The 21,673-nt window shown below is 59.6% G+C and overlaps 10 protein-coding genes across 10 annotated transcripts in view; 4 read left to right on the top strand and 6 right to left on the bottom strand.

The window, feature by feature from the left end:
- ACA1_096310 (DnaK family protein) overlaps positions 1-1,829 on the top strand; it is a gene marked incomplete at both ends in the record, with an annotated part of 2,015 nt that extends 186 nt beyond the window's left edge. The window contains 3 exons of the mRNA XM_004334925.1: positions 5-460; positions 559-939; positions 966-1,829. Coding sequence (XP_004334973.1) covers positions 5-460; positions 559-939; positions 966-1,829 — 1,701 coding nt within the window. The remainder of the gene's footprint in view (positions 1-4; positions 461-558; positions 940-965) is intronic.
- A 142-nt stretch (positions 1,830-1,971) lies between these two features.
- Positions 1,972-2,769, bottom strand: ACA1_096300 (uncharacterized protein; the record flags this gene model as incomplete). The annotated part of the gene is made up of 1 exon (XM_004334924.1): positions 1,972-2,769. The coding sequence occupies one exon, from the start codon at positions 2,767-2,769 to the stop codon at positions 1,972-1,974; it is 798 nt and encodes a 265-aa protein (XP_004334972.1).
- Positions 2,770-3,296: 527 nt separating this feature from the next.
- On the top strand, positions 3,297-4,466 carry ACA1_096290 (bucentaur or craniofacial development domain containing protein; the record flags this gene model as incomplete). The annotated part of the gene is made up of 6 exons (XM_004334923.1): positions 3,297-3,324; positions 3,421-3,648; positions 3,720-3,801; positions 3,885-4,022; positions 4,125-4,277; positions 4,355-4,466. The coding sequence occupies 6 exons, from the start codon at positions 3,297-3,299 to the stop codon at positions 4,464-4,466; spliced, it is 741 nt and encodes a 246-aa protein (XP_004334971.1).
- Positions 4,467-5,079: 613 nt separating this feature from the next.
- On the top strand, positions 5,080-7,674 carry ACA1_096280 (uncharacterized protein; the record flags this gene model as incomplete). Its single annotated transcript, XM_004334922.1, has 6 exons — positions 5,080-5,431; positions 5,592-5,972; positions 6,056-6,229; positions 6,311-6,477; positions 6,569-6,661; positions 6,958-7,674. The coding sequence occupies 6 exons, from the start codon at positions 5,080-5,082 to the stop codon at positions 7,672-7,674; spliced, it is 1,884 nt and encodes a 627-aa protein (XP_004334970.1).
- A 114-nt stretch (positions 7,675-7,788) lies between these two features.
- On the bottom strand, positions 7,789-8,328 carry ACA1_096270 (uncharacterized protein; the record flags this gene model as incomplete). The annotated part of the gene is made up of 2 exons (XM_004334921.1): positions 7,789-8,036; positions 8,145-8,328. The coding sequence occupies 2 exons, from the start codon at positions 8,326-8,328 to the stop codon at positions 7,789-7,791; spliced, it is 432 nt and encodes a 143-aa protein (XP_004334969.1).
- Positions 8,329-8,710: 382 nt separating this feature from the next.
- Positions 8,711-11,223, top strand: ACA1_096260 (polysaccharide lyase; the record flags this gene model as incomplete). The annotated part of the gene is made up of 3 exons (XM_004334920.1): positions 8,711-8,758; positions 8,899-9,530; positions 9,612-11,223. Coding segments are annotated over 3 exons (2,292 nt in total), but the record flags the coding sequence as incomplete, so codon positions are not given.
- Positions 11,224-11,272: 49 nt separating this feature from the next.
- On the bottom strand, positions 11,273-12,963 carry ACA1_096250 (uncharacterized protein; the record flags this gene model as incomplete). The annotated part of the gene is made up of 2 exons (XM_004334919.1): positions 11,273-12,071; positions 12,161-12,963. The coding sequence occupies 2 exons, from the start codon at positions 12,961-12,963 to the stop codon at positions 11,273-11,275; spliced, it is 1,602 nt and encodes a 533-aa protein (XP_004334967.1).
- A 1,074-nt stretch (positions 12,964-14,037) lies between these two features.
- Positions 14,038-14,869, bottom strand: ACA1_096240 (transcriptional regulator, putative; the record flags this gene model as incomplete). The annotated part of the gene is made up of 5 exons (XM_004334918.1): positions 14,038-14,098; positions 14,227-14,314; positions 14,391-14,447; positions 14,519-14,621; positions 14,735-14,869. The coding sequence occupies 5 exons, from the start codon at positions 14,867-14,869 to the stop codon at positions 14,038-14,040; spliced, it is 444 nt and encodes a 147-aa protein (XP_004334966.1).
- Positions 14,870-14,945: 76 nt separating this feature from the next.
- ACA1_096230 (transcriptional regulator, putative) lies at positions 14,946-18,184 on the bottom strand (the record flags this gene model as incomplete). Its single annotated transcript, XM_004334917.1, has 16 exons — positions 14,946-15,038; positions 15,109-15,195; positions 15,321-15,436; positions 15,533-15,779; positions 15,851-15,955; positions 16,042-16,118; positions 16,193-16,332; positions 16,492-16,574; positions 16,665-16,748; positions 16,822-16,886; positions 16,997-17,194; positions 17,283-17,411; positions 17,486-17,542; positions 17,650-17,791; positions 17,885-17,971; positions 18,098-18,184. 16 exons carry the CDS (start codon positions 18,182-18,184, stop codon positions 14,946-14,948), a joined length of 1,797 nt encoding a protein of 598 aa, XP_004334965.1.
- Positions 18,185-18,649: 465 nt separating this feature from the next.
- ACA1_096220 (polynucleotide adenylyltransferase) lies at positions 18,650-21,647 on the bottom strand (the record flags this gene model as incomplete). The annotated part of the gene is given in 11 exon segments (XM_004334916.1): positions 18,650-19,074; positions 19,087-19,170; positions 19,226-19,311; positions 19,433-20,008; positions 20,089-20,155; positions 20,231-20,328; positions 20,388-20,474; positions 20,542-20,660; positions 20,730-21,112; positions 21,169-21,487; positions 21,558-21,647. The coding sequence occupies 11 exon segments, from the start codon at positions 21,645-21,647 to the stop codon at positions 18,650-18,652; spliced, it is 2,334 nt and encodes a 777-aa protein (XP_004334964.1).
- Between the last annotated feature and the right edge of the window lie 26 nt (positions 21,648-21,673).

The raw sequence follows: 21,673 nt of genomic DNA, 5'->3' as shown, positions 1-21,673 counted from the left end.
TCAGGCCACCCTCAACCCCGAGAACACTGTGTTCGACGTCAAGCGTCTCATCGGCCGCAAGTTCGCCGACGAGGAGGTGCAGGCCGACGCCAAGCTTCTGCCGTACAAGGTCATCAACAGGAACGGTGTGCCCTACATCGGGGTTGAGTTCAAGCGCGAGGCCATGGAATTCGCGCCGGAGGAGCTGTCGGCCATGGTCCTGGGCAAGATGAAGGAGATCGCCGAGGCGTACCTGGGCCAGCCGGTCAAGAACGCGGTCATCACGGTACCGGCGTACTTCAGAGACGCGCAGCGCCGGGCCACCAGGGACGCCGGGGCCATCGCCGGCCTGAACGTGGTGCGCGTCGTCAACGAGCCCACCGCCGCGGCCATCGCCTATGGGCTCAATGAGGTGACGGGTGAGAAGACGGTTCTCGTCTACGATCTGGGCGGCGGCACGTTCGACGTCTCACTCCTCGAGGTACTCTACCCCCCCCCAAGAAGATGTGTTTACACATCTAATTGTAAACACACATTTTAAAGATGAAAAAACTAACCTAGCACTTGATTGGTGGTCAGATCGATGATGGTGTGTTCGAAGTGGTTGCGACGAGCGGTGACACGCACCTCGGCGGAGAGGACTTCGACCAGCGCGTGATGCAGTTCATGCTCCAGCAGTTCAGGAAGAAGACCGGGCTGGACGCCAGCGGCGACAAGCGCGCCGTCCAGAAGTTGCGGCGGGAGGCCGAGAGCGCCAAGCGATCGCTCTCCTCGCTCAAGGAGACCGTGATCGAGATCGAGAACTTCTTCGAGGGCCAGGACCTCAGGGAGAGGCTCACCCGCGCCAAGTTCGAGGACCTCAACTTGGACCTCTTCAAGAAGACGCTCAAGCCCGTTCACGACGTGATGCAGCAGTCCGGCCTCAAGAAGACCGACATCGACGAGATCCTGCTCGTGGCGGTTCGACCCGCATCCCCAAGGTGCAGGAGCTCATCAAGAACTTCTTCGACGGCAAGGAGCCCAACCGCGGCATCAACCCAGACGAAGCTGTGGCCTACGGAGCCGCGGTCCAGGCCGCCGCCATGACGGCGCAGACCAGCAACGACGACGACGACGACTACCAACAGCTCAAGGGCTTCGTGACCATCACCTCCACGCCGCTCACGCTGGGCATCGAGACCGTCGGGGGCGTGATGACCAGCGTCATCGAGAGGAACACCCTCATCCCGACCAAGAAGACCCAGACCTTCACCACCTACCAGGACCAGCAGGAGGCCGTCACCATCCAGGTCTACGAGGGCGAGCGCGCCATGACCAAGGACAACAACCTGCTGGGTCGGTTCGACCTCCAGGGCATCCCACCCGAGCCCCGCGGCGTGCCGCAGATCGAGGTCACCTTCGACGTCGACGTCAACGGCATCCTCCACGTCACCGCCGAGGAAAAGGCCGGCGGCTCGCGCAAGTCGATCACCATCACATCGGACTCGGGCCGCCTGAGCCAAGCGGAGATTGATCGCATGGTGGAAGAGGCGCGCCAACGCGAAGACGATGACCGGCTCGTTCGTGACCGAGTCCAAGCCCGGAACGGACTCGAGAGCTACATCTACCAGGTTCGCAACTTCGTGCAGAGAGAGGAGACAACGGCAGCGCTCGAGGCCCAGGACAGGCAGGAGCTTGAGGAGGTGATCAGGGACTCGCTCGAGTGGCTGGACGACCACCCGGAAGCCGACAGGGGCGACTACGAGGAGAAGAGGCAGGAGGTCGAGCAGGTTCTAGGTCCTATTCTGGCCCGAGTGCACAACGCCAATGGCAACAGGGCTGACACAGACTACGTGGCCGACGAGCTGTGAACAAGTGTTTGCCGGCACTGTGGTGGTGAAGGTGGAGTTTATGCAAAAGCACAACAAAAGAACGAACGCATGGATTAAAAGAACGACGGAGCTAGACGAAGAGAGAAGACGAAGGGCTGGCCTCGAGGTCGGGTCTAATCTCTTATGCGCAGGTGATGTTGGACAGCTGGGCCGACGGTACCGCCTGCGAAGGGGACGAAGTCTGCACCACTATTCCGGCGCCCTGGCTGGCGCCCACCTGGAGAGGGCCGTAGTTGAATGCCACGTTGAAGACGTTGCTGTTGCCCTGTCTGTTGAGCTCCCACGACTGGCTGATGCTCGAACCGGCCACCGGCAGGCCGAAGGTGATCACACCGCCGTTGACCGGTCGCTCGCCGTTGTTGGTGATGAGAATGTCAAAGATCTGGAAGAACTGGTTGGGTCCTGAGCTCCAGTTGCCACCGGCCGCGGCCGACCTGGGCACGATGCTGGCGACCACAGCGCTGCACCCAGTGCCCGGCGGCACCGACGGCCTCGGGGTCGACACGATCGGATCACAGCTAACCGACACCAGAGTGGTCACCGGAGCCACCTGAGGCCCGGCCGAGATCGGCGAGCGGACGACAAAACCGGAGTTGAGCGTGGAGCCCACTTCGATGTTGCCTCCCGGGTTGACCACGTTCCAGAGGTTCGAGGTGGAGCTCTGCCGCTGGAGGTTCCAGAACTGGGTGATCATTTGGTCCTGGCTCGAGGCCAGGTTGATGCTGACGACGGCCGCGGTGACGGGGCGAGAACCCTCGTTGACGATGGGGAGGTCGTAGATCTGGAACCGGAAGTCGCCCTCGGTCCACGAGCCTCCAGGGCGAGTGAGCTGCGGCACGGACAGTTGGCAGGTCTGAGCGGCTGCAAGGCAGAAGAGAGCCGCGAAGCACGCCAAGAGGGTAGGTAGTTGACGCATCATGGTGCTGGAGATGAATGTAGCAAGTCGTGTAGGAGCTGAGGTGATTGTTGCTTGTTGGTGAAGAAAGAAAGGACAGGTTATTTATACTAATGCCAGGAAGTAAACACCCCCAGGCGTTCCTTTGAACGATACCAAAAGCACGCCCATTGCCATGTTGTTGATGAAGGCTATGGAGTGGATGTCAATCACTCCTAACATAGTATGCCATCGCTGTAAATTGCTGCATGGCGCACTAATGTAGCTAAGGCATCTGCCGTGAGACCAGCAATGGGCTCAGGCACAGGACACAGGCAAAACATGCGCCTTGTCTCAGGTTGACAGACAGACCATATTGAGTACCGCCAGCACCTTGTGCCCCCAGCGCAATCCGGCTGGTTGGTTTGAGCCCAGGGCTTTGGGTTCGAGCCCAGCCCCTCACACGAAAACGAAAATGAAAAAAGATAAAATAAAAAGCGAAAGGCACCAACTTCTTTTCAAGGAACGTCGTCTCTGGCGCAAACACACACAAGGCAACATGTCCGATTCGGATGATGATGAAGATTTTCGTCCAGGCACGTCTCTTTTAAACACGCGTGTGCAAAGCCTTTGATTGACTGCGGTTTTGTTCAATCTTCAAATCCACTTACATCAATTGTGTTCATTGCGCTGCAGAAGAGGAAGAAGAGAACGAGGATGGGCGTGCAAACAAAATCGATGCAGATGAGGCAGAACGGCAACGGAAAGCGGAGGAGGAGGAGCGAAAGACAGCAGAGGAGGAGCGACAAAAGAAGGTCAGCGATCTGTGGGCGCGGATGAAGAGTAAGCGAGCTGCAACCACTGCATCTCCTTCTGCCCCCACTCCCTCCACCAGTCAAGTCCTTGCCACTTCTTCTTTGCCAGGTGCGTTGGATCCTTCTCTTGTTCCAACATTGCTGCTCTAATCTTCGCGCCATCTGCACCCGCAGTTGCAGCTCTCGCAAGCGCCACAGCGCCACCAGATCTTCCAACACAGATTGAAACGTCAAATGGCGACACAGCGCCCAAGAGGAAACGGTGCGTGCATGCCTCGACTCTTTCATGTGTGCCTCTGAGCTGCGAAGCTGCTGTGCCTGACCGACCACGTACGAATCCATTAGGGAGGAAGAAGCAACACCACCACGACCAGCCACCATCGGCAGCACATCAGTGCCAGCCGCGGCCGCTGTTGCAACCGTGGCCGCTGCTGCGGCTGACGTCAGCCCGACGGCCGTCGCCTCACCCTCACCACTCAAGCGGTACTTGTCTTCGGGCGATGCAGCAGGAAAGATTGGCGCCAAAATGATCGGGTGGGACTGAAGCGCTCACTTCGTCTTGTTGTTGGTTGATTTGCGGCGCAGGCCACGCACGGGGCTGGGCTCGCTGGTGGCGACACTGACCGGGAAGGGCAAGAAGGCCTCGGTGTTGGACAAGTCCAAGGAGGACTGGGACAAGTTCAAGGAGACCGACGGCAAGGAGTTCGTGCATGACATGGAGCAGGCCAAGAAGGACGGGTGCGCCTTTCTCGAGGCCTGTCTCTCTTGTCTCATCGTGGTCAGGTCACCAACACTCCTTTCCTTCATCCCGTCAGGTATCTGGGTAGAGTGGAGTTCCTGGCGCGGGCCGACGTGAAGCAGTTCGAGAGGGAGCGCGACCTCCGAGCCAAGCGAAGGAATCCCCTGCTCAAGCGAACCGACGAGTGAGCGCAAACGCAACAAAGACACAACCAACCAAAACCAAACATTTAAATAAATGTAGGCCAATGGGCAGCACATCAGTGTGCGGAATGTGTGGCAGCCGTCTACGGTTGGGGCACGGTCGAGGAGTTTTGGCTGACGTTCTTCTTCTTCGAGCAAGGTGCCTCTCCTCTCCACACTCGTTGCGGTGTGCAATAACAACGAAGTACATGTATGCACTGATATCTTATATAAAAGATCGAAAGCGAGAGCACAACTGATTGATCTTTCTTTTTCAACAGTTATCCACGACTATCGCCAGCGGCTGACGTGTGTTGCGGACTCTGCTTTAGGTTTGTTGGTGGGAGACGGCGGGCAGACACGAACGGACAAGACGAGAAGAGACGTTAACGAGGGAAAGAGATTGGATTACTTTAAATTCTTTTAATTCATCTGAGAGCTTGGAAGGACCTTCACCTCGCACACCCCGCCTCTCGACATGCTGCGGCACCCTCTTCATCAGCCACCACCACTTGGGCAACTGCAGCAGCCTCCACCACCATCAACGCATCAGCCCCGAAGGAAGAGGCGACGCGCATGTGTGGCCTGCAAGGCGGCCCACGCGGCCTGCGATCGAGGCATGCCCTGCAATCGATGCGCCAATTTGGGCAAGGCCGCCGAGTGTAGAGAGTCCGTGCCGCTCTCCACCCTCAACTCTTCCGCCTCCTCTTCCCCTTCCACCCAAGCCTCTTCTTCCTCTACGTCATCTTCATCTTCCTCTACTTCGTCATCTTCTTCATCTCCCTCCTCCTCCTCTTCTGCCTACCAACCCCTGCACAAGCGACAGAAGGTCGCGCCCGCCTTCATCTCGCCTGCACCCGGGCCTGGAGGCACTCCTGCGCCCTTCCTTCTCGCCAGCCACGCCCCTCTCGCCGCCGCCGCCGCCGCCGCCGTCAACAGCAACGGCGTACCCTTCGTCCCCGCCGCCCACCGTACCCCCGCCCCTCCCTATTTATATTTCTTATTCATGTTTGTTTTTTTATTTGAAACCTATTTATCCATATAAATGCTAATAAATACCAAGTAATTGATCATTTAATGATAATCAGCTCCTGCTGACGCGAAAGCCTTCGTGTCGTGTCGTGTGTGCAGTGGCCGGCTTTCCGCCTGGCGCGTTCTTGCGACCGCTGCCGCTGGCTTCGTTCTTCGCAGCTTCGCCCGGGGGAGGAGCGCTGCCGGCGCCGCCGACTCCGGGCCAGGCGGCCGCAGCGGCGTGGATGGCCGCCGAGGACCGGCAGAGCGGGCGGGAGAAGGAGAAGCAGGAAACGCAGGAGATGGAGCGCGAGCGCGAGCGTGCGCAGAGGGCGCAGCAGCGGGAGAAGGAGCAGCGGGAGCGCGACACAGAGCAGAAGGAGCATCGGCTGTTGGAGAAGCAGCTCGAGCGCGAACGACATATGAACGAGCTGGTGGTGAACCTCCTCAACGAAATCAAACTCCTCAAGACAACCACGCGACAGCTGCGAGGCGAATCAGGTGTGTATTGCGTGCCGTGTCGGCGGTGGTGCGTGTGCGATCGCAAGTTCGCGAGTTCTTAACGGCGTGTGTGCTGAGTGCAGAGCACCTGCGGAAGCAGATCGCCTCGCTGCAGGTGGAGCGAAAGAATTCGCCGCCCAGCGAGCAGATGGAGCCCTCCTTCGATCGCCCGCTTCTCATCTCCTCCAATTCCGCCGCCAGCTGGATCCCCTACTCCAATCCCTCCCAGCCACACACCATGCCTCCAGGTCAGTCCCGTGCGCCATTGCGTGTGCGCGTGTGCGTGTGCGTGTGCGTGTGCGTTTTTATAAAAGCTGACACCAAGTGCTTGGGTGCAGTAATCAGCAGCGTCTTTCCGCCCATGTCGGAAGCCAACATCGCCTTCGTGGTGGATGACGACAACAAACCCTTCTGTCTCATCAAGCGACAGCCGCTGGCGGACGATCGGGTGGCGATCATACATTCGATGAATGCTGCCTGGACCAAAGTGCTCCTGTACACCTCGGTACTCGCACCACCGCACACGTACACGCACCACCTCGAGACCCTGGAGCTGACTGTGTGTGTCGTGTCTGCCACCCCACGTCCCAACGCAGGAGGAACTCACGGGGCAGAGCATAAGAAAGGTGGTCGAGGACGCCAGCCTGCGCGAGTCCCGAAACCGCATCAACTCCTTCCACGCCCAGCAGGTCCGTCCAACGCCTCCGCTTGCCCCTGCCCCCCCCTCGCTCCCCCAACAGACTTGCCCCTCACACAAGGTGAACTGGTGAATGCTGTACGTGCAGGCGTCTGCGGTCAGCAAGGGGCGCAGCTGCTCTCCATGCCTCCACCTCCAGCCTCGCTTCATCCGAAAAGACGGTAGACCCCCTCCCCCCCGCGTGTCGTGCTGTGCCGTGTGAGTCGTGAGTCGTGTGCGATGGCGCGTTCTCACATTGCGGTGACGGCGCGCAAAGGCACGACGTTCGATGCGTTGGTGCGACAGCAGTTTTTCTATGACGCGGTCACCCGAGAGCCGCTTTGGTCGCTCCTGTGCATCGACGGCGTTCGCGACTCGGAGAGAGAGCAGCACCAAAAGTTCTCGCCGTGCTCGTCGCCCGATCCGCTCATGCAACGCGGCAGCCCGCAGGCGCGGCCCGCCGGCCCGTATCCCCACAAACCCAGCCCGCCCTCATCGGTCTCGAACGGATTCGGCCGAGCCGGCAGCAGTCGAGGCAGCGCCGACAATGACGACCGAGACGAAGAAGCAGCGAAAGACAACACCGCCCGCTCGTCTTCGTCATCGTCGCCATCGCCATCGTCGACGACGACAGGTGGAGGCGACGCGGCGGAGCGACACATGTACAGCAGAGATAGAGCGGAGCCGGACAGCCAGCAGGGCGGCGACGCCGACTGGATGACCGCGACACGAATGCGAGCCGACGACGCACAACGTAGAGGAGGCGGTGGTGGTGGAGGAGGTGGTCAGCACGTCATCACGAACCAGGCGAGCGACAAAGGCAACAGCGACGGCGACGGCCGGATGATGGGGTGGGGCAGCAGCATGATCACGGACCCGCGACAGGGAGAAGGCCGGGAGGCTGGTGGAACGAGTCAGTCACAGCAGCAGCAGCAGCAGCAGCAGCAGCGACGAGTCCCGCCACCGCTCTCCCCGGCCACGCTCGATCTGCTCAACTCGCTCAACAACATCCAGTCGTGGCCCTGACACTTCTCCGCTGCGGGCTTGTGCATACAACGTACATATAAGTGTTTCTTTGCTCCTTGGTAGCCTTTATTGAATGCGCTCTGTTACCTGGAAGCGTAGCATAGCAACTACCATTTACTGGTGGCTCAGGCCGGCGGCCTTCTCCCTGTCGAGGATCTCCTGGCCCAGCTTGAGGGCGGCGTTGGCGTCGGCGGGCCGCTCGATCTGGCGGCGGATCCAGAAGAGGTCGTTGTTGGGGTTGTTCCCGCGGGCCTTCTCGTCCTCCATGTGCTTCTCGTCGCCCTTGCTGAAGTACTCGCCCTTGGCCTGCCACTCCACCTGCGACACGTCGCTGCCCTTCACGTTCAGCCCGCTCTTGCCCACTAATGGCGGACCACATCGCAAGACTGGTCAGTTGTCACATCTTGCTACATGGAGCTTCATGTAGAAGAAGATGTTGATGGTGATGAAGGACGTGAAGGGGTACTCACCTCTGGTACGCTCGAGCTCGGAGAGGTCGCCTTCCTCAGCCTTGCGGCGCTCATCAAGGAGAGCCTCTCGGGTGAGCTGCGCGGTCTCTGTACCAGGCACCTTCTGGGCCGCCTCCTCCCAAGACTTTTCGTGCTTCTGGTGCGGCGGCCGCCCAGCCGTGTCGCTCTGCTTCGCCAGGCTCATCTCGTTGGTCTTCTCTTTCTTGTTCTGAGTTTGAGTTGTGCACACAAGGAGCCATGATTTGAATTGGGGGGGGGTCCATCAAGAGGCGCTGGTGGTGAATTGGGCGACGGTCGGTGGGAAGGTCGACCAAAGAGGGACCCACTTGGGACCTGCTGGCGCCCAGCCACGGTGCAAGTCCAGCAGGAAAGGCAGTCGAAAACTGCCACCCCATCAACTTCAATAAAGTTTACAGCCAATAGCAAAGGGCTCCTGATGCAGGCTATGTCCTGTTCATTGTGGAGAGGGTAAGGGTGAGGGATCGCAACTTATAAAATGCTATATATATCAAGCGTGTTTCAACGCCACTTCCCAGATTTTCCTTAACATTTGGTCAGCTTTACAATGTCAGTGTTTTTTTGGTCATCTCAAGGATGGGGTGGACAGGCAGGGGGTATGTGGTGGTGGTACTTATATTGCTGGCGGCGCTTGATTCAATGTCCCAAGGCTCTGTAGCCTCAGAACTTGATATTATTGATGGCCGGGTGGTGGCTGGTTTCATCAGCCCATATCGCCCCCTCCACCACCACGCAGGCCCTCAGCTACGCCAACACCATCCACCCCAACGGATCGTGGAGCCACATTGACTACCGCAGGGGCTGTGGGGTCAAGCGCGCCCTCTGGCCTGCTACAGAGCACCTCGATCGGGTGCTGGTCATGACCAAGGCCTGGGCCGCACCAGAATCGACCGCGCATCTCGACCCTGTGCTGCTGGCCAAGATCGTCATGGGGCTGGACTGGTGGCTCGTGCGTGACTACTCGGACGAGGGCTGCACCGACACCAACGACCCGTCTGATTGCTGTGGAATGACAGGAATGTGGCACCCCAACTGGTGGTGGAACATGGTGGGCGTGCCTCTGCGGATCGGCCCCACCTGCCTTCTCCTGCGCTCGGCCCGGCCCTCCGTACTCACCCCCACCCGCCGGGCCGGGTGCTCGGCCATCCTTCGCCGATCCGATTGGCGCGGCGCCACCGGGGCCAACACCCTGTGGCTGGCCCAGGGCGCGGTGTGGGACAGCCTTCTGCGCAACGACCAGACCAAGGTGGCTGCGGCCTACGGGGCCAGCGAGCGTGAGGCCCGCTACTCGCCCGGGTCAGAGGACGGCATCAAGCGCGACGGCAGCTTCCTCCAGCACTCAGGTGTGCTCTACACCGGCGGCTATGGGTATGTCCCAGATTGTTGCTATGCAACATACCAGTTGTTGCTGCTGACCATTTTAATGCTATTATCGCAACCAATCGCAAGCTCGGCCTTTGCGAGCGTGTACGTGGCCTTGTTCTCGGCTGCGGCGGGGACTTCGTTCGCACCGAGCGCTGTGGGGCAGGAGGTGTTCTCTAAACTGGTGCTCGACGGCCTGCGCTGGGCGGTGGTCCACTCGCCCCAGCGCCAAGTCAGCTTCTTCGATCCGTCGGTGACCGGCCGCGGCATCGCTCGCCGGTCGTCGGGAGCAGGGCTGGGCCTCGACTTCACCGCTCTGGCCAACCTCACCGTGGGCTGGGCTCGGCAGGCCGAGTTCGCCGACTTTGCGCGAATGTTCGAGTCGCGCGAGGGCTCAGGGCTCACCGGCAACCGCATCTACCCTGCGGCGGACTACATGGTGCATCGCCGCGCCGACTACGTGGTCAGCATCAAGGCCTTCTCAGAGCGCGTGGCCACCTCTGAGTGCATCAACGCCGAGAATCGGCGCGGGCTACACCTGAGCGACGGAGCCATGTTCGTGCATCGGTCGGGCAAAGAGTACTGTGGTGGCCCAGATCAAGCCGAAGACGCAGCTGTGTTTCCGCTGTGGGACTGGCACCACGTTCCTGGGACCACGGTCGACTGGGGCGTCGATCGGCTCGAGTGCTCCCAGGTGTACAGCAAGGGCCTGACCGGCTTCGTAGGCGGAGCGTCGGATGGAACCTACGGCGCCTTCGCCATGCGGTTCGTGTCGGCCTTCACGACCAACCTCTCGCTGAAGAAAGCCTGGTTCATGTTCGACGACGAGATCGTTGTGCTGGTGGCGGACATCACTTCGGCCGACCCCCGTGCCCCAGTGCACTCGGTACTGGACTCCAAGGTGTTGCATGGCAACGTCTACACCAGCGTCTTAGGCAACCAGGCGCCGCTGGACATTGGTGTGCAATCAACCACGTGGCCCTGGTGGTTGCATCACGACGGCGTTGGCTACGTGTTTCCCGGCAACGTGAACACCCTCGAGAGCGTGGCCCTGCACCTGGATCTGACCAAGCCGCGCACGGGCAACTGGTCCGCCATCGGCTCCGACGCCGGTACCTCGACCCTGCCCACCTTCACCGCCTGGCTCACGCACCAGCAGCCCCCCGTGGCCGGGGACTCGCTGGCCTATGTCCTGGTGCCATCGGTCTCGCTCGACGCGTTCGACCCGCGGCGAACCCTCGAGGCCGGGGAGGTAGTGTCCAATTCTGCTACTAGCCTGGTGGTCGTGCACCGCGGCCTGGGCCTGGCTGGAGTGGTGCTGTGGGCCGCCCGGCACAGGGTGAGGTTCGCTCTCGAAGCGGCCGAGTGGGAGCTGCAGGCGGACCACCCGTGCGTGCTGTTAGCACGCGAGGCCCAGGGCGGTAACGAGCTCCAGCTCACAGTGGCGGAGCCCACGCAACGATTGACCAGGGTCGCGCTCAGAGTGACCCGCCGGCGGTCTCGCAGCGGTCGCGAGGCACCAGAAACAACGTCAGCCATCTTGGCCATCTACTTTAATGCTCGCGATGGGAGCTCGCAGAGCGCCACCTGGCGCGACGATCTTCCGTACGTGGCCATATCGCATGGCACGACGCACCAAGGCCTCGTCACCATCTTCATTCGCACATATTGGTCGCTGTTTGAACCAAGCAAGCCATGAATCAAAAGAGAATACAAAAAAACAACCAACATTGTTTAATTGATCACCTTCAACAGGGAGGGTGAGGCCCGCCCGGGGGGAAGTCGCCCGACGACTTCATCCACTCGATGAGACCCTTGAGCCTGGACCTGGGCGGCAGCTTCCTCGCGGCAGGTTCGCCCTCGCCCTGCGCAGTCACCACCTGGTCACCGGCTGTCGGTCCGGCACCAGCACCGCTAATGCTGCCCACCCTGCGGCGCTTGGGCGGAGAGCTGCAGCCGGCCATCGACCCGGCTTCGGGCTGGTCCTGGACCCTTACGCCCTTTGTGGCGCTGGGCGTGGCTACGGCCCGAGTAGAAGCTTCTTCCTCTTCTTCTTCCTCTTCTCCAACTGGGTGCACGACACGCGCTGATCTGCGGTTGGCGGTGGTCCTCTTCCCGGATGAGGCCGGTGTGGGCTTGGCCCTGGTTGGTTGCCAGTCGGCGTCGTCGTCTTCACCGTCATCGCGGTCCTGGTCGTGGGCCTCATCTGGCTGGTAGTCGTCGCCGCCGCCGCCTTCATCCTCCGACGCGGAGTAGATGGAGAGCTCGTGGAGCGGCGGAAACTGGGGCGACGACTCCACCCCTCCTGAAACTGGGGCGACGACTCCGGCGCCGGGGCTCCTCAGCATCGGAGACGAAGAAGGCGAACGGGAAGCGCTGGCCACAGCGAGCAGCGGCATCGGGTCGTAGGTGTGGGGCATGACCAGGGCACCAGCGCCGTCTGCTCCGCCTTGGGCCTTCTCGAGGTCAGTTCCGGCACCGGCCATGCCCCCGCCCTGCATGGTGACGCGGTTCTTCTCGGCCAGCAAGTACCACCACCACTTGTTCCTATGGGAAAGGACGTCCATTCATTGGTCGTAGTGAGCTCATTTTTTGGTTACCAGGTGATGCCGGGTGCACAGCAACTGATGGGGTACCGTTGGAGCTTAGCGTCCTGGGTGTCCACAGTCTGCATGATCTTCTCCCAGCCCTGCTTGGTGCTGTCGTCGTTGTGGACCTCCGGCACTGACTCTCCTATCGCTTGCGGGGCTGTGGCTGGAGGGCCGCCAATGGGCATAGCCGGCTTGACCGAAGCGGTGGCCGTCGTGGGACGCGGGGCATTCCCCCGTCTGGGTGGAGCCGCCGCGGCCTTTGCCGCCGGTGGCCGCTTGGGCCTGGGCGCGTTCTTGGTTTTCTTCCCCTGACTCCTTGTGGTAGAAGCTGGCGCTAGCGAAGCGGCAGCCGCCACGGCCGACACCACCGACTGAGGTACCTTGAAACCGCTCCCGCTCGCTGCCACGCAGGCCTCGGGGCTTGTTGGGCTCGCGCTAGGCGCCGGTGGCTCGCTGAGCCCCGCCTGGCCGCTCGGAGTGGTCGCCTCCTGGGGGTTGTCCTTGGCGAGCAGGTGGTCGGGTATGGCGAAGTTGTAGGGCAGGAACGAGGGGGCTTCAACTCTGGAGACATAGGCCGCAGGGCTGGGCGACTCGGCCATTGCCTCCGCGGGCACGACTGCGCAGGAGAGGCTGGCCAGGTCGGGCGTGGTCAGCAGCATGGGGGTGGTGGGCGGGATAGGCTGGGGGTCGTCGTCGCAGTAGTCGCCCATGCTGGGCTGGTGGTGGTAGGCCAAGTGGTGCAGCTCCATGAAGCTCTCTGGCTGTCGCGGGTCGGGGCTGTGGAGCCAGCGCAGAGCTGTGGTGGAGGCTATGGCCGTTGTCGAGTAGGAGTGTGAGTTGGTGGTCATCGACGAAGAGACTGAAACCGTTTGTGCTTTGTGTCCAGGTTTGTTGTGATGCTTGATTGAGTAGTAACCAACGAATGTCGTTTCGTTCCGTTGCGCGCCTGCATCGCTGGCGACGCTTCGCCTATGTTACAATGTGTCAGCTCCGATTTGGTGCGTGGTCTTCCTAATTTGGTAATTATCAAACAATTTGAAGACTTTAGACGGATGCGTGTTGGCCGTTCCATGATCTCACGAAATGCCATTCAGTGAACAACATGCCGAGATCACTCTCACGTTTCTTCGTATCTGAACCAAAGAAGAGGAATCAAAATTATTTACAAGAAAATCATTTCTGCCCAACAGAGCATTTGGATGGAATGTGACTGAATCGAGGGGGACGAGGTGGTAGCGGCCAGCCCACAGACCCGCTCACTTGGCGGAAGCGGGTGCAAGGCGTGATGGTCGGTTGTCGACGGCCATCGGCCAGGCAAGCTGGACGATGCGGAGGGCGGTGAGGGGAGTGGTAGTGGAGGTAGTTGCCGAAGGGCGGAGAGCCTCCACTCAGCACCTCCCAGTCCGCCAGCCTCGGGGTGGCTACTGCAGCGTCTGGTTTTTCTTGGTGCTTTTCATGATACCTGCCGCTAACCTGCGCCCTCGTCGTCTCTGAGTGGATCGCTCCGGCTCCTTCTCGCCGAAGGTGCCCGGTCGATGCTCAAACGCCAGACGAAGGAGGAGCGCTTCGACCTCGGTCCTGCTCATTGCATCCCCGCGCAGCAGCGCTTCGAGCCGTGGTAGTTCCTGCCGTCTGTTGTGTTATTGAAAAAGTCTATGTACGTAGTAGTGCCCTTCTTCCGCTGGCCTGCTCCACCGGGGGGGGGTGTTGGTCGTCAGTTCCTGCGTCTGTTTGGGTGTGTGCACAGACAAGTCGGTCCAGGTTATTGTACTGTGACGGGGTCCCGTTCCTGACACTGTGCCCCGCCCTGCAACGCACACCATGTATTCCGTCGCAGCAATAGTTCCAAAATTTGGTAGCACAAAAGGATGGATTCTTGCCCCTTTTTGAGGGCTCGAATGTGTCTGCCGCCAGGTATCCGTTTAGTACTTGATGCCCTTGAACTTGCGCATCTGCTCGGTGATGGCCACTTCGGTGGGCAGTCTGCCAACGACGACGATGACCAACCAGCAGCCATGACAACGGCGAATGTCAGCGACGCCCCAGCGCACTTGCACTAACTAAGACAGAAAAGAGCGAAACGTGTGGACCGGGGGGGGGGTGAGGCGAACCGCTCCATGGATGATGCGCCATAGAACCCATGCACATTTTGTGTGCGTTGGAGGATGTACTCGGCATCTTCGGGCATCGAGATGGGGCCTGTTGATATCAGGTCAATTATCTGCGACACAACACACACACCAACAACACACACACACACACACACGAAGCGTACCACCATGGCAGAGCACGATTACGTCATCGCGTATGGACCTTGCGGCATCGGTGATGTCTGGTATGGGTCCAAAAGGGGATCTAGAGGTGAGCATCGGTAGGTACCGACGAAGACAAAGTGGGTCCCACCTTGAATCAGAGTCACGCACTGGTCCAGGGTGAGCGCAGTCTGTGCGCCGATTGAGCCCGCAGTCGTGAGGCCCATGTGTGCGACGATAATGTCAGCTCCCGCCTGAACACCACATGACACACGACACCACACGACACACGACACACACGACACACACGATAGTTAGCAGTGCCAACCAGCGATAAAGATAGAGAGCGAGCGTTGAAGGATCGCACCGCGGCCATGAGCTTGGCTTCTTCGGCGTTGAAGACGTAGGGGGTGGTCAGGAGACCCAGCTGCCTGGCCTTCCGGATCATGTCCACCTCCAGCTGGTACGACATGCCCGTCTCTTCGAGGTTCTTCCTGGCCATCGTACGATGTAGAAGCTGACGACGTCAGCAGACATTCCACACATTTCGTGCGTGTGGAATGCACATTCCATTGGCCTCAATGCTTGTGTGGGGAGGGAGACCTGAAGTTGCCGTCGATGAGGCCCACGGTGGGGAAGTTCTGCACGCCGGCGAAGCCCGTCTTCTTGATCTGTTACGCCGGCGGGCGCCCCGTAAGATAACAAACGCGCCCAAGGGGAAATGACAAGTGTTTGTTATACCTGCTTGAGGAATTGATCCATGTTGCGGAAGGGGTCCGTGGCGCACACACCCGCCAGCACGGGCACATTCTTGACAATCGGCAATACCTGCGTATCATACCACAGCACGCACGCACGCACGCACGCACGGCGCACGCACACACACACACACACGACAGGTGTGAGACAGTTGAGCTGAATGAACGTGGTATGAGCAGTGTGATGGATGGGACCTCTCCGGCCATTTCCATGACGATAGCGTTGGCGTCCTTGTACGGCAGCAGGCCGGCCAGAGAGCCACGACCGGCCATACGGAATCGGCCCGAGTTGTAGATCACGATCATGTCCACTGTCGTCATCAACCAGAAGGAAAGAAAGAGATGGAGAAGAAGAAGAAACACATGAGTCTAGTTAACCACCAATCATCATCGAATAGTTGCAATACCTCCACCGGCCTCCTCGAACTTGGCCGAGATGCCGCAGCCAGCCCCACCGCCGACGATCGGCTTTCCTTCGTTCACGTTTTGGAGCAGCCGCGTGAGGATTTTCTCGCGGATGGTGGTGGGCGGCACGGGGAGCTGCAGCGTAATGGGCGCGTGCACCCGACGCTCGCCTGGCGCTGCCTTCTGCTGCACTCCCTCGTCCTTGGGCTGCCTCCGGTCTCCCTCCGCCTTGGGCTCCTTTTCCCTCTTCTGCAAATTATTTATTATTATTGGTAAATAATAATGAAAATGTATAATTGCCAGAGAAAATGGGGAGTTACCTTGGCGATGAGTTCCAGCAGGACGGCCACCGCCTTCTGCGAGAAGGCGGCATCGTTGATATTGGCGTCGATCTCATACACGGGAATGTCGGCACGCACGTTTGCCTGCCGCGCACACACACGAGAGGTGGTGTGATCTTGCTGCACGTGCTTACATTCACGATCCACGATCGTTGGCCCGCAATGTGCACCTTGATGGCGTCGAATAGGGCCTGGTCGGCCTCGCGATCGCAAAACTTGCCGCCGTCCGCATCCAAGATCGACACACCTGCACACCCGGCGCGTCTCAGCTTAATGCTGCGGATGTGAGCGGAGCTGCGGGGCCGGGCGAAGGGCCAGTACCGCGCAGGGGAAGCAGGAAGGCGACGGGTCCGGTGGCCGCGTTGGCCTTGTCGGCAAGAATCTTGCCCAGCCGGGCGTTCTCCTCCGCACTGGTGCGCATCAGCGTGACCGAAGGGTTCCACTCGTACAGCTGCCGATCTCTGCGTCGGTCGGTCGGTCGGTCGGTCGGTCGGTCGGTCGGTCGGTCGGTCGGTCGGTCGGTCGGTCGGTCGGTCGGTCGGTCGGCCACGAGCAGACGATGTTCAGAAATGTCTGGTGACCAGTGGGTTGGGTTGGGTTGGGGGAAGTTGGTAGCGAACCGGTACTTGTCGGGCACGGTCGCGCGGGCGCCAAAGTTGACCATGTCCAGGCAGCCGGGGGCGATCAGATGCGGAATGCCCAGCTGGCGGCCGGAGAGCGGGAGAGTCAGAAGAGAGAGAATGAAAATGAAAATGAAAATGAACATGAAAAGGGTGGTGATGACTGCAGGTACTTGGCCCGGGCGATCGAGCCGCTCGGGACCCGAGCTGAACACGCCACCGCACAACTCGTCGGCCCACTCCGTGGTGGTGAGGTCCTGCACGGGAAAAAAAAACACGTTTATACACAAAGCGCGATTGTTGCCAAGCCAAAGCGCCTTTTGGGCGTACCAGCACGCCATCGACCAAGCTGTCGTCGGCATCGAGCACAGACTCCATCGACCGACCGCCGGTTCCTGCAACGACACGACACGACACGACACGACACGACACGACACGACACGCGATGGCACGCCGTTGGCTTGGCGGGAAGAAGAGGGGTGGCGTAGGCGGGGTGGGTGGGTACCGACGGAATGGAAGACGAGCACCTCGTAGCCGTGCTCGTCGGTGAGCAGCTTGCGCGCATTGTCGACACACGTGGTGGTGTTGCCGAACATGGACGCCACGACGACGGGCTTGCGCGCGGCGGTGCGCTGCGACTCCTTCGTCTCCACTTCCGCCCCTTTGGCCACCATCCCGCTCACCATACCGCTGACCACGCACGCTGCGTGTCCCCCGCACCACATGAGCCCTGACCCACACACGCGTGGCGTGCGTGTGCGTGTGCGTGTGCGTGGCGTGTCTGTGCGTACCGGTGGAATGGATCTGAGCATTGGAGATGCGGTTGAGCCCAGCGACGTCGACGATGGAGGGAACGAAGACGATGTTGGAGCCCGCCGCGAAGCCGGTAACGTCTCCCCCGCCAATGGTCGACATGCACACTAACGCCCGCCATTCAGTTTAGTACCTGCCGACCAGCTCCCGCTCGTGTGTGCGTGTGGGACGAGGAATACACCTTTGGCCACGTGGAATGGGAGAGCCCGCATGGCGGCCGTGATGATGCTGGTGCCCGCTAGCCCAACAAGGAGATAGGCCATGTCAGCGTTGAGCAAACGGTGTGGTGTGCGGTGTGTGCGGCGTGTGCGGTGTGTGTTGTGTTCGCTGTGCGATGCTGTGTACCTGAGCCGCCCAGACCGACGATGCCGTGGAAGGGGAGCGTGCGGTGGAGCGTGCGAAGGAAGACGGGCGCAGCCTCGTGCATGAGCTTCATCGCTTCGCCTCGGTCCGTCGCGCTGAGTTCCTTTCCGATCGCTTGCATCACCTGCAACAACAAGGACGTGATGGTGGAGGCGGAAGTCAGCCAGCCTCCCGGGCCAGCCTCACCTCGAGCGTGGCGTGTTGTACTGCTACGTACCTTGGTCGCTTCGTAGTTGACCGGGAAGAGCTGGGTGGAGCCGACGGTGCCCACGTTGACGGTGATCAGCTCATGCTGCGGAGCCACCTGTTGGCCCCGCCATGTGGGTGCCACCACGAACATGCAAAGATTTGCGGCACATTCAATCTTCTACATCCACAAGTCCAGATCTTTGTGTAGAGAGTCTCAAACAAGATTTGGTGTGACCGGTACCTGCTGGATGCAGCGGCGCAGGTGGGCGTGCTCTTCACCCTTGGTGTCGAACGTGCCGACAATGACGATGCGGCCTCCTCCTTCCATACGTTATTTTATCGCCCGCGGTTCCTGGGTGCGGTGAATAAAGAAACAGGCTGTGTAGTCCCTCTTTATCTCGGCCTTCTGATCACCCATATCGCCGCGTGTAGATATACCTTACTCCGGTCCATGGACTGTGTGCGCACACGTGTGCGGTTGGGCAACACGAAGGCTCTGCGGAGGGGTCGGGAATGTAATGAAGTGTATCCGGGGTTTATATTCATCTTCCTCTTCTTCTCTTCTTTACATAGGGGCGTGGCATCTTACGTCTTGACGCGCGCCACCAGATGGAGATATACAAGGGGCGTAGATGGAGATGGAGAGCCACGCAAGCGACACAGACAAACACGAAACAAATAAACAAGCAAAACGCACACCACACACGCGCACACAACGAAGAAAGCAAGAAACGAAGGCGAGGGGGAGTGCCCTCCTCGCTCCGCTCGCTATCTGCTTGATGGGTTCGTGACGTCACTGGCCGCGGGCGTAGTAGGCGGGGTAGCCAGAAGGGGGCCAAGCCTGAGCGTGGAATGCGTTGTGTCCTCCTCGTCCGTTGGTGTTGTAGTAGTTGTAGTTGACGTTGGGTGCGTAGCGAGCCGCGAAGCCGGCGTGCGGGTTCGGAGCGCTAGCCCCGCCTCGGCCACCTCCGATTCCGGCCGTCATTCCTCGCGCAGCTCCTCTTCCTCTTGCGCCGCCTCGGCCACCTCTGATCGCTGTCGTCTTGCCATAGGCCACGGCCGCCGCCGCCGCCGGGGTTTTGCTCGTGGCGACATGGATGTCTATCGCTTGTGTGTATGCCTTCTCGTATCGCTTCCTTATTTCCTCGAGCGTGGAGTCGGGCCATATGATGCGGCAGAGGATCGACTTCTCTCCCGGCTTGCGACAGGGAGCAGTACCTGGAGGGCGACCGCCTACGATGAGCCGTTGGTACGCTTCTGCCAACAGCTGTCTCACTCCCTCGATGTTCCAGCACCCTTTCCCCACGTCCTTGTCTGTGCGACGTAGGCGCGCGAACCAAATAGTCAGCGGTTCTTGGTTAGCACGCACCATAGCCAGCACCCATAGGCCCTATATACGTGCCTGAGTTCTCGGGATCTTCGACGGCCAGATACAAGTTCTCGCAGAACGGATACCTGGAGTTAATGAAGGAGGGAGAGGAACGGGAGGAAAGGGAAGAAGTTCAGGTGAAAGCAGGTGGGAGCAAACCGAACGGCCCTGGTCTGCACAGCTCCAGTAACGCCAAGTCGCAGTTACCTCGTGGACTTATCGAAGAGTGAACCGGATTCTCGCACCGAGATGCCCTGAGAATAGTCGAGGTTGACGCCAATCTCGAAGAAGAAGTCCGCGAACAAGCGTCCTAAGAGCTCGTCGTCATCTGCGGTCGGCTCGGCGATGGATTGCGTCCGGCCGTTGTCCGATTGGGCCTGCTCCTTCGCTTGCGTCGAATCGATTCCCTGCTCGGTAAGCAGCTTTTCCCTGATGAGGTCCGCCTTGGCGCGAATCTGATTGAGCGCTAACGCCCGAATTCGCTCTTCCTCGTCCTTCTTCCTTCTCTTTTGGATCACGTGGATCAAGAGCAAGACCAGCAGGTAGCTGCCCATGCCGCCCTCAAACGTTTCATTCCTATGCATGAAAGGGCACGACACGCGATAAGCTCGGGCAGGGTATAGAGGCGTCATGACGTACATCTTCTGTTGGCGCAGAAAATATTTAAGCACCAAGGCTAGTGGTTTGAGATGAGGCAAATCTTGTAGCGTGCATATCAAGATCTCCGAACTGATCGGGCCAGATGTGTTGTCCAAACAAATGTCTATCGCGATTTGGGTGCTCCTGCATGGTAGAGTTCATGAGTGAGCAATGCACGCATACCTAATGACGAGGGAAGAAAGGGGAGATAAGAGGATGGACACCAGTCGATCATCTTGATTATCGGCACTTTGGCGTTGTCGATGACCTTCAGACCGCCAAGATTGCTGGCTAGGCATTCGACAAGTATTGAATGTGAGCGTAAGTCCAGGACTCGTAGACACAGAGTAAAGCAGCGAGACTTACCTTGTGGCTGCTGTTTGCGTATCGCAGCGGCCAGTGCGCGGAGAGGAGAAACGTTCCAAGGGGTGGGCGTAGCACCAGTAACCACCAAATCGATGTCACTGCGGCGTGCATCAGGTAAGTGTACACAGTACACAGCGCGACGAAGAGCAGGGCGTACCTCCCGGAAAGGCAGAGCTTTGTCTTGGAAGATCCAAATAGGTGTACGTTGGCGTGCGGCCAGATACCACGTATCGTTTGCGTTACTCTGAAGGGGTAGATCACCAAGGAACGTTGGTCGGACCGTAAGACCACTCTACGAGTAGGTGAGGTACCTGTTGAGCGCTTCGTAGCGTGCTTTCCACTCATATAGAGTCGGCGACACCCACTCGGCTAAGTCCTTGACCTCTTGGCCGAGTGCGCGGTAGAACTCATCTGGTCGCGGCTGGTCTTCCTAGACACACGTACGTCGCCGCTCGTGAGTTCGTTGGCCCGTCAAGCATAAATCAAGAGCTGCACGCACACTTTGGGCTGGTGGTGAGTAGAGCCGGTCCTTGTGTGCCCACGGCGGGCTTCTCGTGTCGGACAGTTTAGTAGCGGATAGGACCTGAGGACTTAGCCGTGTCGCCGCTGGCTGACTCGTCGTTTGGCGCACAGGCGAAGAGGCCGACGAGCGGGCAGGCGAACTCGAGGGCGAGGATGAACGTGCTGGGGACGAGAGGAAGGTACCAGCACGGGCAGGCGATAGAGTGGCGGTGGAGGATGTAACTGATGGCTGTACAACTGCAGGAGGGACCTGTGACGGAACAGGTGACAGTACAGCGACCGTAGGGCGAGGAGGAGAGGCAGAAAGCGGGGCTGTAGAAAGAGAAGTAGAAAGATCTGCTGCAGTAGAAGGGCGGGAGTCTGCAAGGCAAAGGAGATGTTAGAAAGTGTGAAAAGCACCTGAAGGGAATACGTACGCTTGAGGAAGGAGGGCAAAGTAGGAGCTTGTCGCGCGAACAGTTCGTGCTCGAGCGTGTAGCACGACGATTTCTCATCTCCATCCGATACTCGCTGAAGGTGGTCTACCTCTTCGAGGCGCCTGCGCTTATTCGGATGCTCGTCGGCTCCGTTATGTCGTGAATCGTGAAACGAGGCTTCTTCCGTTGGTTGCCCAAGAGGGATGTAGTCTAGGATGTGAGAGGTGTTGCCATTCTTGGTGCCATTTTCGTAATGGGCCGGGCGAGAGGAACCGGCGCACACATTGCTCGTGCCGTTGTTGCTGGGAGGCTGCTCAATCTGCGCCGAGATGGAAAGAAATCTATCAACGAATAGCCAGAATGAAATCATTACCATAGAAATGCAGCACCTGGCGTTTACGGCGGAGGAGCCATGAGAGATGTGGAAGCTTCTGTAGGAGAAGGTCATCGAGGGCTTCATCGGACGACCCTTGATCCATGAGCTCTCTACTGCCGGCAACGCGTG

The sequence above is a fragment of the Acanthamoeba castellanii genome (genome assembly GCF_000313135.1).
Source record: "Acanthamoeba castellanii str. Neff unplaced genomic scaffold scf7180000084645, whole genome shotgun sequence".
Classification (NCBI taxonomy): domain Eukaryota; phylum Discosea; order Longamoebia; family Acanthamoebidae; genus Acanthamoeba; species Acanthamoeba castellanii.
Note: the sequence above shows the minus strand (reverse complement) of the source record. Positions and strands in the feature narration are given on the sequence as shown.